Source organism: Benincasa hispida, chromosome 10 (assembly GCF_027475165.1).
Source record: "Benincasa hispida cultivar pf3 chromosome 10, pf3_genome.v1.1, whole genome shotgun sequence".
Taxonomy (NCBI): domain Eukaryota; kingdom Viridiplantae; phylum Streptophyta; class Magnoliopsida; order Cucurbitales; family Cucurbitaceae; genus Benincasa; species Benincasa hispida.
The window spans coordinates 51,238,116-51,251,352 of NC_143487.1; the positions used below are offsets into that span (position 1 = coordinate 51,238,116).

At 39.8% G+C, this 13,237-nt stretch overlaps 1 protein-coding gene and 1 non-coding gene across 2 annotated transcripts; one reads left to right on the top strand and one right to left on the bottom strand.

Annotated features, from left to right (window-relative positions):
* The first annotated feature begins 12,521 nt into the window (after positions 1-12,521).
* Positions 12,522-12,627, top strand: LOC120089529 (small nucleolar RNA R71). Its single transcript, XR_005485205.1, has one exon. It is a non-coding gene; the product is annotated as a small nucleolar RNA R71 (small nucleolar RNA).
* Positions 12,628-12,633: 6 nt separating this feature from the next.
* On the bottom strand, positions 12,634-12,987 carry LOC150033447 (uncharacterized). The gene has a single exon (XM_090306411.1). The coding sequence runs from the start codon at positions 12,985-12,987 to the stop codon at positions 12,634-12,636; it is 354 nt and encodes a 117-aa protein (XP_090162537.1).
* Between the last annotated feature and the right edge of the window lie 250 nt (positions 12,988-13,237).

Consider the following 13,237-nt stretch of genomic DNA (forward strand, 5'->3'; position numbering starts at 1 on the left):
ATGCTCAAAAGAACAGTAAATAAGAGATCGAGAGATCATACCAATTGAAGACTTCTTCTTCACAGCAAATCTCGCTTTGCTGAGACGGTAAACTATTGCTCAGCAAAACCCAATTGTCTACCTCGAACAGTCTCCACACGAATAGAAGGAAACGAAGATGATACCACCACTCAGAGCCCTCAGTATTCTTAGAGTGAGAATCCAAAGGGTGGGCTTTGGTCGGATTTGGTAGAAAGAAGGAGGAAGAAAGATCGTATATAACGATCAAGAAAGTGAGAGATAGGCTCGTCTATCATATAGAAAAAATGCTTGATCATTTAGGTGAAGTATACGATCGTGTAGGAAAAAGGTAAACGATCGTCTAAACAATCGTGTAGGAAAAGGTAAGTGATCGTTTAAACGATCATGTAGAAAAACTAAACGATAGTTTATATGATCGTTTAGTAAATATCGGGCGCTAAACGATCGCTAAGGAAAAGGTAAACAATCATTTAGTAAATGTTAGGAGCTAAACGATCGCTTAAGAAAAGGTAAACGATCGTTTAATAAATAACGCACGCCGGTGTAATCATTAAGCGATCACTCAGCAACTATCGTATAGGTAAGCGATCGTTTAGGCACTATCGTATAGGCACATATTTTCTAAGCGATGACACTCTTCAACACAATATCCGCGCATCCATTGCTTAATACACTGTGAGCTATTTATGTGTCTCAAAGTGATCTTTCAACTTACTCATCCATTATTAAAACAAAAGAGACGTCGTCCCAGTACCCTTTTAACCACCAATTAATAGACAATGAATATGATCACATCATATTCATAACTTATGAATTAATATCATATATTAATCATAGTATTTTTTTCTCCACAGATATAAATCATATTTATATCCAATTTTCTTCAAATTAATGTATCTCATACATAAAGTTAATTATATGATATATAATTAACTAGTTCAATTATATCATATATAATTAAACTCCCTCTTGTCAATTTGAACATTTCAAACTGACCAAAAAAACGAACTCTCAACTTGTATCCAAGCTACCAAGGAGACCTTATGGACCTATGGCTCGAAGCTCCAACGGTACGTGAATAGCTAACTAAACTCTTTAGTCACGATATCCACCATCTGTTAACTGCCAAACATTCCACTAAAGACCGACAATTGAACTCTTCTTGTCATATATATATTTCTATGTCCATTGGATATAACCAATCATCAGTACAATGATCCTTCACAGATGCTCGTAATTACAGCAGGCCAATTTACCGTTTTGCCCCTGTAGTTACATCTTACTTCTTAAGTACCACTGATCTCTCTAATGAACAATACAACATAGTCCTACTATGTGTGAACATATTTCGGGTCATGAGAAGGTGTGTGATGCCACATTGTTCAAGCCCCGAGATCAGCCCTTAAGAGAGCAATCTATCTACTTACTCCTGCTTTGGGGAAGGAGTGGACTCCATCTTGTGAAGCTGAGTTCCCAGCTCCCAAATCAAAAAACTCCCCAAAGTGGTAGGTTTGAGCCTGCGTTCTGGCCACTCGCACCCATGTAAATCAAAGAACCACCCTTAATGGCAGGAGTTCCCAACTCACTCAGGATTGAGGTCATATTTCCTATGGTCATCTTAGTGAAGTGAAGTCTCAGTCATGAACGGAGTTATATGACGAGACGTTAACACTTCGAGGTCAGGTATTATACAAACTCTTTGTATAGGATGCCCCTGCTCGCATGTCCACTATATGAATGATCAGGATCAGATCATCTGTGACAAGTCACAACACTTGTAATAATTTCACAAAGCAGGTCGTGTCCGTAGTGTTACCAGGATAAGGTTTTCTTCCTATATCCATATACTACAGACAATTTTGGTTGTCATTAAGACATGATCTACTTGTATGTCACTACATACATGTTTAAGTTACATAAAGACAACCGAGCGTTCTAAATATGCAAAGTCAAGAAGTGAAGTAAATATCATATATATTATACATCACAAGCATTCTTACAAAGTTGTTTACAAACTACAGGACACGAAACTTTAGGGCACAAACCCCAACAATTCATCGTAGCATTTGTGCAAAATGTGAGGAAACTCTTCGAAAGAGATTCCATAATAAAACGGACTTGGCTCTTTTCATCTATGACAGCCCCAATTGCTTCTGCTATATTGAAGTGGACTATTTGTTCTCTTCGTGATGCGAGTTTAGGAGTGTATTGTGTGAGGAAATTGGAAAAATAGGGTGCAAATGTGAATGATGCATTGACGATGCGTTAGTGATGAGTTAGTGATGCGTGAAGGGATACGTGACACTCCTCTTTATGCATTCAAGTTTTACTGAATCAGATCCAAGTATAAATCTAATCTAGGTTCCTAGTAAGTCTAGGGTCAAACTTAGGGGTTTAGATTAAAGCTAACGCAGAGCTTACTTTGTTGCTAATGTAGAAGTATCCTAAGTGAATGCTGAATGAGTTATCTACACCAAGTTTACTGTGTGCATGCAAGAAGATACAAAAAGGTCAAGTGGAAATTAGGGGGGTCATATGAAAATGGTGTTCAGTGCAAGTGGTATGCGTCGATCTAAGTGAAGTGTACATGTACAAGAATGCAATGCGGATGGAAATGACTTTGCTTGTTTATTACTCGGTAAATACTTTAAGTTTTTGCTTACTTTCTATTCAGTACTTCTCAATGCGAAAGCCACACAAATTCCTATCTCTAGAATGCATCCATTGATCATAGAATCCAATAAAACACTAGTGCTTCTATCTCTAGATGTACCAAGTGTTTCTAACTTAATGTTTGCTTACTTATTCTCTAGAATAATTCAAGCTAAAGTCGCTTTTATCAAGTGATTATGTTGGCTTAAGCGTTTAGAAATGGACTTCGCATGAAGTTATGATGCATCTAACATAAGTGAAGAAATAAACAGTAACAAAGTGTAGTTGATCAAATATGTGAATTCATAAAGAACCAGATTATCTTTACAAGATCAATACTTAACCGAGTGAAATGAAGAGAATAGAATTGAGATGAAAAAAAATAGTCAAGCCGCAGAGTACAATCTCTTGTCCTCTTTAGCTCAATTTAAATTCGTGTACAACCAACTTGTAGAAGAAATGGAAGAAAATTCTCTCTCGAGCTAAGTTTTCTCCACTTCTTGATAAACGGTGGGGGTGGATCTTTTCCTTCTTGTGTTCTTCTTGTCACAAGCACATCTCTAAGTCTTTACTTTCGTAATTATACAAAATGAGTTGATCTTTTTTATTCTGATGGGATTTCTTCTACTTATAGGCATTGTTCTTCACCAGTTTGATGATGGGGCAGCATTAAATTCCATACCCTAGTCAGCCGCTTGACACTCAGACACTTTTCAGACGCCAACTGTAGATGCACATTCTTACAAGTGGTGATTTGACATAAACAGCCTTAGTCAATGAACCTTTATTGCATTGAAATCCCTCCATGCATGTCCATGCGTTGACGTTGTCTGCGACACTTAGAATCTTTGTTGAAATCCTACAATATTATGCACTAGTGACGCAATTTTCAGCAATAAACACTCTTTTGTATGAGCTTGGTAGTATTTGAGTAATTTCATGTGTTTTCTCTAAGAATGATGAGATTTTATCATTAAAAATCCTAATTGTTCCAAATTTTGAGAGACAATAACTTGTATTTCTACAAGTTATCACACCCTCAAATTTTGAACAATACTCGTCCTCGAGCATTCAAAAAATAATTCCTTGTTATCTCCATTGTCTTAAATGTGCAGGTTTCACCTCTCATCATATTCACTTAAAAACTTGAGATTGGTTTCTTGAAAATGTAACACAGGTTTGATTCTTTTCTAAAAGGAAGAATATTATATTTCCAGTGCAGCAAGCCTTTTGTCATCAACTCCTTTCGCTTCTCAAAACATTTTTGTTTTTTCTAAACCAGCAATGCGTTAGATGCTTTCTTTTTAAAACAGGATCCTGTAAGAAAATATGAATTCTGGACCATCCATGCGTTGTTCCAGGTATCCCACTTTCGTTTTGGCTTGCCCCCACTATTGTCATGCGAGCATCCAACTATGGGTGAGAGCCCTTCACAACTAAACTCATATCTAAGCATGTATGCGTTTCCGGATACAGTTTTTTTAAGCTAGATAATGGAGTTTTAGGATGCATTGGTCTAAGAGACTTAACTTCATTTTGACTTCCCCCACGGGTGTCATGCGAGCATCCAACTATGGCTAAGTGCCTGTTCTAATCTAACTCTTGCCAATTTGAGGTTTTCTTTTATTAAGTATTGACATAGGAGTTTGCGTATTACATCTTTCTATTTTGTTTCTTCTCTTTAATATTTTTTTTGTTGAATTTATTTGATTGATGCGTCTTAACTCGGATTTCCCTCACCCCCAAATTTTGGAGATCAGCAAAATCCTCATTGTTAAAAGAGAAACAAAATTTCAAAAAGGCTTTGAGAATTTCAAAAGGAATTTGATTTAGGGCTTGTATGCATCAGAAAGAAAGCATGTACTTGGCTTTTTAGAAAAGTTCAGACTTGGTTGATTTTCTTAACGCCTACTCTATACTTATTTCGTATATTAGTAATATCATTGAGGTAAAATAGAGCACGAGACAAGAAAAATACCCAAAGAACAAAAAAGGTATGTTAAAGACAAACGCAAGGATGAAAAATGATAGCAATTTCATTCATTTCATTGATAGGCTAACTATGAAATAACAAAAACAAAACAAACTAATACAAAAGGTCAATGGACAAAACGAAATAACCAACACCCTCAAATTTTTACTGTGTCGGCACGTCATCCCTACGTTCATCTACAGGGTCTTCATCCATGAAGCACAAATGGTTCATTAAGTGGGCAGGCAGAAGTGGCAGGGCAAACATCCCTATTAGGACCTAGTTGAAGTATTGCATTGTAAAGACAAACTGGTCCTAAATTCTTCTTGTTTGCTGCAACACATAGTCCCTGAGAACCATATTCTGATGTTGAAGTGTTTCTATGGATGCAGACAGTGGTCTGAGTTGATCGCTAATGAATGCTTTCAACCCATCAAGATTAGTACTTGCTTGCGGTGGTGTTGGTTCCTCAGTTCTTCCAACTGAATCTTCTAAGTTTCAAGTCCCTACCTAGTTGGTTCAAAGATAGTTGAAGGAGGGATAAAGGTTGGAATTGGAGATGGTAAAGGAAAAGGAAGAGGACTAAGGGTTTCTTGATCTAAGTTGGTATCATCATGATGCGTTAGATCAAGAATCTCGTCTTTTTGCGAGGCCAATGGTGAGTTTGGAAGAGGCAGGTTCAAGTTTGGTCGCACTTCTTCTTCTATCAACACATGCTCTACTTGAAATCCTTTTTCATCTTCTGAAGCATCATCGTTGTGTTCAATAATCTGGACACGTCTTCTTTTGGGGGCACTTGGGAGAAGCGAGGTTTTGTTGCCTCAGTCTTAGAAGGTAGGGCAGGTTGATTTGGCAAACCGCGGAGCAGACGCCTGATTAATTTAATGTCCATGAGACCATCGAACTTCTCATATTCATCCCTCAGAAGGATGCCCCTACGTTCACACAGCGTGCAGATCAGCCAAATGAAGTAAAGTTGGCCGCGTGTTTTTCTTTGACAGTCTTGATCTGATCCACGATTATCCTCTCTATGTCCAAGGAGATGCGCTACATGATGCAGTAGATGGCTAGAATGCGTTCTCTTGAAACCGCTTCATCATTCATTGTTGGCATGATACGGTTCTTAATGAAATACAACTATAGGTTTGCGTCCGGTGTGAGGTTCCTAGAAGCTAAAATCATCACTCCACTTCTTGAAATTCGCCAAGTACTCGTAATGCATCTTCTAAATGGCTGGGAGTTGGTTGCTCCAAGATGTTGTTCCTTTCTGCATCCGGATTACTCTCAACATTGAACACTTTGTTGATTCTGTTCGCAGAGAAGAGCACCAAGATATCATCTACAAGCGTTGTGTTCATCTCTTCATCAAACTCGCTACTGTAGAAGCGGCGGACAAGGTTGGGCTAAATCCTTGTGGGCCCAATGCAAAATTGACGCTAGCCCATTATGTTCATAGTGTCTGTTATATAAGCAGGAAATGAGCTGCGTTCAAGGAAGAAGCCTTTCTCAGTAAGGATGTTATTAAACTGACGCTTCCTCCTCTTAGTCGTCTTAGATGATGCGGCTGTCACCTTGCGTTTCCCTGCTTCATGCATTTTGGCTTCTTGCGTGAGATCGCTTAGCTCATTTCCTAATTCTCTTTGAAGGGAAAACTTCCTTTGCCTTTGATGTGCAGGCCTATACCTCTCTAATTCCTTTTCCATGGTTCTCGAGTCAGAGTTGGCCTCATACGTTTCACCTTCAGGTCCAGGTGCAGGATGCTTTTCTTCATCATCCTCCAAAATCAACTTTTTCTTTCTCAACTTTCTTTTTCTTTTTTACGGCCCTTCATCTACATCGATTTGTTGAGGTTGTGATTCATTCTCTTCTTCTTCTAACTCAGCTTTAAGCATCATCGCGTATTGCTCTGCCTCATTCTCAACTTCGAGTGATGCGTTGGTTGGGTTAGAACGCATCACTTGATCCACAACGAATTTTCCTTGGTTTAGGCTTTCTAAAATTGCCCCAAAGACTTCTTGCTCGTCCCTTCGAGCCAGCTCCATAAGATCAGCATTATTGTGCTCTGACGCAGGACTATTAAAGCTTGGTTTAGGAAATGTGGTTGATGGGGTGCCAGACGGGGTATACGGCGACCCAGGGGATGATATAATGATGGGTGAGATGGATTGAATGGGTTGGTTGGATGGTTCCGTTTCAATGGGGAAGATTGTGGCTAAGAGTTGGATGGAGAAAGGGGCAAGAGGACACATAGAAGATGATAGAGCGGTGCGAAAGTGGTCTGGGATAGGTTCATGCGTCACAACCACCTGATTGATGCTTGGAATAATTGGTGGTGGTGTTGGCTGTCTGTAGGGTTTGGCGGCAGATGCAGAGGTAGAAGGGCACCTAGCTACAACCTGCCGCTTTAGGGGTTTTAGGTTTAGGTTTGGTGGAGGTTTTAGGTTTTTAGGAGGTTTTAGAGGGTTGAGGTTTTTTTATGGTCTTTGGGAGATGGAAGACGACCCATCGTGCGAGGGTTTGGCCGGAAAAGGGATTTTCGAGGCTGGGCGAAGGGATGTGGGAGGCGACATCGAAATGGAAGAGGAGGAGAAAGAGCTTACCGGTGAATCTCCTCCGAATCTTAGCAATTGGTTCTGGTTATCAGAAGCGCCTAACATCATGGCTGAAGAAGATGACCGGAATGCTGACTGAAATGCCTAGTTTAAATAGACGACGAGGGCTTCGAGAGCTCGAGTAATAGCAAGGGACTTCGAGAGGAAGAACTGAAAGTAAAGAAAGAAGAAAGAAGGTCGGAGGAGGTTGCCTTTTACAGGCTATTAGGGGGAATGTGAAGCAACGTCAAGCGCAAGGTGCAGATGAAAGGACACACCTAGGGTTTCTAAGCAATCGAGTGTTTTATGTCTTCGAGGGACGTCCTTTCTGATGTTTGGTTTATGCGTTGGCTTAAGTCCAACACATTAGAATCCTACCCCCCCTTCTAAACTTCTTCAAGTTGACTTAGCATTTTTTTTAATCAGTAAAGCATAAATTTAGGAAATGACCATAATTCAAAGAAAAGGCTAATAAATAACACAAAGTAAATTGCGAACAATCGCAAACATAGAACACAGAATGCAAAAAGAGTTGGTGTAGATGAAACGTCCCTGGAATGTGTCTATTTGAACGCAGGGAAGCTTCGACACGAGCCTCAGTTGGCTTCGCACAACTCGAGAGATGACTTTTTTCGTTCTTTACTTTCTTCAAAGTAGGGCTTCACCTTTTGCCCATTTACTTTGAATGCATTTGTGCCATCTTCTCATGTGAACTCAACAGCTTCATATGGAAAGATTGTTTTAATGAAAACGGTCCTGACCACCTAGATTTTAATTTTCCTGGAAACAAACGCAACCATGAGTTGAATAATAAGACTTTTTTCCCAACAACAAATTCTTTCTTACTAATGTGTTGGTCATGCGTTTAGTCTTTTCCTTGTAGATTTTGCTGTTTTCGTATGCATTCAGCTGCCATTCATCAAGCTCATTGAGCTGAAGCTTGTGTTGTTCACTTGCGGCCTCCAGGTACAAGTTCAACTTTTTCACTGCCCAAAAAGCTTTGTATTCCAACTCCAAAGGTAAGTGACAGGCTTTTCCAAATACCAAAGAGTATGGAGACATACCTATTGGAGTTTTGTAGGCAATTCTGCAGGCCCAAAGTGTTTTGTCTAACTTTATGCCCAATCTTTCCTTGATGCGTTGACTACCTTTTCCAATATCATCTTTATTTCCCAATTGGATACTTCTACTTGACCGTTGGTTTGAGGATGATATACGGTAGCAATTTTGTGCCTAACATTGTATTTAGCAAGTAATTTTGAAATGATGCGGTTAATAAAGTGTGTACCTTCATCACTCACCACTACCCTCGATGTTCCAAAACGTGTAAAAATATTCTTGGTGAGAAACTTTGAAACAATCGCCGCATCATTCTTGGCACAAGCCACAGCTTCAACCCATTTTGATACATAGTCTACTACTAGCAAGATGTATTGTTAACCACAGGATATAGAGAAAGGTCCCATGAAATTAATGCCTCATACATCAAATAATTCGACTTCAAGTATATTATTCAAAGGAATTGCGTCCCTTAAGGTTATATTACCTATGCATTGACAAGGGTCACACTTAAGAACTTACTCCCTTGCATCCTTAAAGAAGTAGGCTAGAATTACTCACTCTAGAGAACCTTTGCAATGGTTCTTTGTCCTCCAAAATGACCTCCATAAGGAGAATCATGTCACTCAGCTAGGATGCGTTGTGTCTCTTCTTCTAGAACACACCGACGCATGATGGAGTCTCGACCTTGTTTGTAAAGAAATGGTTTATCCCAAAAATAGAATTTGCTGTCATGTCAAGTTGTTTCTTCTGTTGAAAGTTGAAGTACTCAGGGAATTGTTTGGTGGTCAAGTAATTAACAATGTCTGCATACCATGGTTCTCTATCTTCAACTTTGAATAAACATTCATCAGGTAATACATAGGGATTTCATCTTGTTTGTCCTGTATCTTCTGATTTTCTAATCTCAACAGGTGATCAGCCACCTGATTTTTAGTCCCTTTTTCTGTCCTTGATGTCGATGTCAAATTCTTGCAAGAGCAGCACCCATCTGATAAACCTCGGTTTTGCGTCCTTCTTGCTCATCAGGAATTTAATGGCCGAGTGATCTATGTAAATGGTTGTTGATGCACCAACTAGATAAGATCTAATTTTTTTCAATTCCGAACACTACAGCCAGCATTTCCTTTTCAGTAGTTATGTAATGCTCCTGAGAGTTGTTTAAAGTCTTCGACGCATAGGAGATGGGGTGTATCAAGTTTCCTTTCTTTTGCCCTAACATGGTTCCAACTACAACGTCGCTTACGTTACACATCAAAATAAAGGGTTGCATCCAGTTCGATGCTATTAGTATCGGAGCTGTAGTTAACGTATACTTCAATGTTTTAAATGCGTCAAGGCAGTCATCATTAAATACATAGGGTCGATTCACTTCTAATAGTGCACTCAGAGGACGCACAATCTGAGAAACCCATTTTAAGAACCTTCTATAGAAGCTTGCATATCCTAGAAAACTTTGTAATGCTTTTATATTTGCAAGTGGAGAAAGTTTAGCTATCACATCAATTTTGGCTTCATTGACTTTCAGTTCGGCTTTAGACACCTTGTGGCCTAAAACAACACCTTCAGTCACCATAAAGTGACATTTTTCCCAATTTAACACAAGATTCGTTTCCTCGTATCGCGCAAGGACGGCCTCTAGGTTGTCTAAGCAAGAGTGAAAGGAGTCTCCAAAAACTGAGAAGTCGTCCATGAAAACTTTAACGATCTGTTCAAGGAAGTCTGAAAAAATTGCCATCATGTATCTTTGGGACATTCCTGGTGCGTTTCATAATCCAAAAGGCATGCATATGAACGCAAATGTTCCAAATAGGCATGTGAATGTGTCTTCTCTTGATCTTCCAGGTCGATAAAAATTTGATTGTAACCAGAGTATCCATCTAGAAAATAGAAGTCCTTTCCAGCTAATTAGTCAAGCATCTGATCGATGAAGAGAAGAGGGAAGTGGTCCTTCTTGGTCGCCGCATTGAGTTTCCTATAATCCATGCAAATGCGCCAGCCTGTGATAGTTCTTGAAAGGATGAGTTCGTTGTTGTTGTTGACTATCACTGTAGTGCCTCCCTTTTTAGGGACGCGTTGAATTGGGCTCACCCAACTGCTATCGGAGATAGGATATATTACTCTTGCTTCTAACCACTTAATGATCTCTTTCTTCACCACTTCCTTCATTATGGGATTTAGCCTGTGTTGAGGATTAATTGATCAGTCTTCCTTCTTCTAGCCTAATCTTGTTCATACAGTACGATGGGCTGATGCCACGAATGTCAGCCAGCGTCCATCCTATCGCCCGCATGTGTTTTTGTAACATCTGCAAAAAAGAGCATTCATTAGGCTCAGAAAGATTAGCTGAAATAATTACAGGTAAAGTGTTATTTAATCCAAGAAAAGCATATTTAAGATGGTCAGGTAAAGGTTTCAATTCTAGTTCTGGTGGTTCCTCCAATGATGGACGCACTGGCTTAGTCTACCATCAGACTCAGCACCTCGAATTTCTTCATGGTTTCTCCCAACGCAAGGACCTCACAAACTTGGTTCGCTTCTTCTTCAGGAAATTCTATTGAGTTGCTAAGTCAACATTCTTCATCATCCAGAAATTTTAATGCGTTTAACACATTAAATTTTGTTTCCTGGTTATCTACGTCCATGGTCAATTATCCTTTATGCACGTCTATTAGTACCTTCCCAGTGGCAAGAAAGAGGCGTCTAAGAATGATTGGTACATCCCTGTCTGCTTCATAATCAAGGATGATGAAATCCGCTGGGAATATGAACTTGTCAACTTTCACCAGAACATCCTCAATCTTTCCTTCAAGATATGTGATCGTTCTATCAGCGAGTTGAAGCGTTACAAAAGTGGGTTGCGCTTCACCAATTCCTAATTTCTTTTAAATTGAGAGGAGCCTGAGGTTAATGCTTACTTCCAGATCACACAACGCATGTCCCACGTTTAGCCCTTCGATTGAGCATGAGTCTGTGAAGCTTCCCAGATCCTTTTGTTTCTTGGGTAAGTTGTTGTTGACTAACGCATTGCACTCCTACGTTAGAGCAATTACTTCTGTCTCACTGACACTTCTCTTCTTCGTCAGAATCTCCTTCAGAAATTTTACATACTTCGGCATTTTTTCTAAGGCTTCTATAAGTGGGATGTTAATGTGCAGTTGCCTCAGAAGTTCAAGAAAACACTTAAACTGCTGCTCATCATTCTTCTTCAGCAAGTGTTTGGGAAATGGTGCTTTCAGCTACACCGTAGGTGCTCCTGCGTTAGAAGTGCTCGAGTTGGAATGCCTTGTGGATTCTGGCGTATGCTCTTCTTGATCTCCAAATGCCTTTGGGCATGTTGTGTGCTCAATTGAAGGATTGTTGTTTTTTGGATTCACTGTTCTTTCTATAAGAGGTATGTCACTTCGTAATGTCACTGCATGACATTGTTCTTTTTTGTTGCTATTTCCCAAGGTTTTTGTATTGCTGGGAAAGACTCCTGGCGGCCGATTCTTTAGCTCACTAGCGATTTTCTTACTAGTATCTCCAGATTACTAATGGATGACGCTTTTCCTTTTAGCAATGCGTCATTCTGAGTGATATATTCCTTTAAGAGGTTTTCAAGCGAAGAAGCTGAACTCGACGCATGACTTCCTCTATTAAAGGATTGTTGGTGTGGCTGCTGAGATGGCTAGAATCCAGGTTGTCCTTGCCTATGCTGTTGATTTACCCCTGGTTGGTATTACTCTTATTGGTGACCTCCCCAAGAGAAATTTGGATGGTTCTTCCATCCAGGATTGTAGGTGTTCGAGAATGGGTTGTTTTTAATAAAGCATACCGACTGCAGATTCTGTGGGCAATCAATGTAGGAATGAGGATCTCCATAACCCACACAGCTAACCATGGGTTGTACGAATGTTTCCACCTAATTTACCTTTTGTGTGTTTGATGCATTCCCTAGTGATATATTCTGTAAAAGGTTTGTCATGGTAGCCACTTGTGCAGAGAGTGTGACTATTGCATTAAAATCAACAGAATTCACATTCTGAGAGTTTCTCCTCCTATCTGCTCTTGCGTCATAAGTGTCATCTACACATTCCATATTACACTTGCCGATGTGGTCTAGTATTTCCTTAGCTTCGTTGTATGATTTATCCATGATACCGCCAGCTGTAACTGCGTCGGTTGCCATTTGAGATGCTCTGTTCAATCCTCCATAGAATGTTTCCATCTTGACAGCTAAAGGTAATCCGTGATTGGGGCAATTCTTGACCAATCCTTTGAAGCGCTCCCATGCGACACTCAAGGTTTCAAATTCTTCTTGCTTAAAGTTCATTATTTCTCTCTACCTCCTTGCGTTCATGGTGGGTGGGAAATATTTCTGCTGAATTTCTCCACTAACTTTTCCCAAGTTGTTATCTCCCCAGGCTCCAAAGAACTCGCCCATTGCTTTGCATCGTCACGTAGAGAATATAGGAATAAGGATAGCCTGATAGCTTCTGGTGTGATCCCAGGAATCACAAATGAATTGAACATCTCCAGGAAACGTTTCATGTGGGCGTGAGGGTCTTCTCCACGAGTACCTCTAAACTGGCCAGTTGTTTGAAACATTTGTAACATTACAGATTTCATCTCAAAACTTGTCCCATCTGGCAATGGATATATGATCCCTAGTGAGAAATCATACAACACAGAAGACGCATACTCCCGCATGGGACACGTACTACTGTTTTCCATTATGATAGAATTTTAAGCAGCGTGGGCTAGCTGTTGAGCTAAGCTATGATTTACTTGCTCGTCTGCCATTTGTTGTTGCTGATTTTTTGTCTGAGTTGTTATTGCCTTAACCTACGATGACAATTAGATCAGTTTCTTCATCGAAAGGTCCTTTCAACTTCGAGGTCGTATACGAGTTCAGGAGTGTTTTCCTGTCTCATAAATGTTTATAAGCTTCGACTTAGCT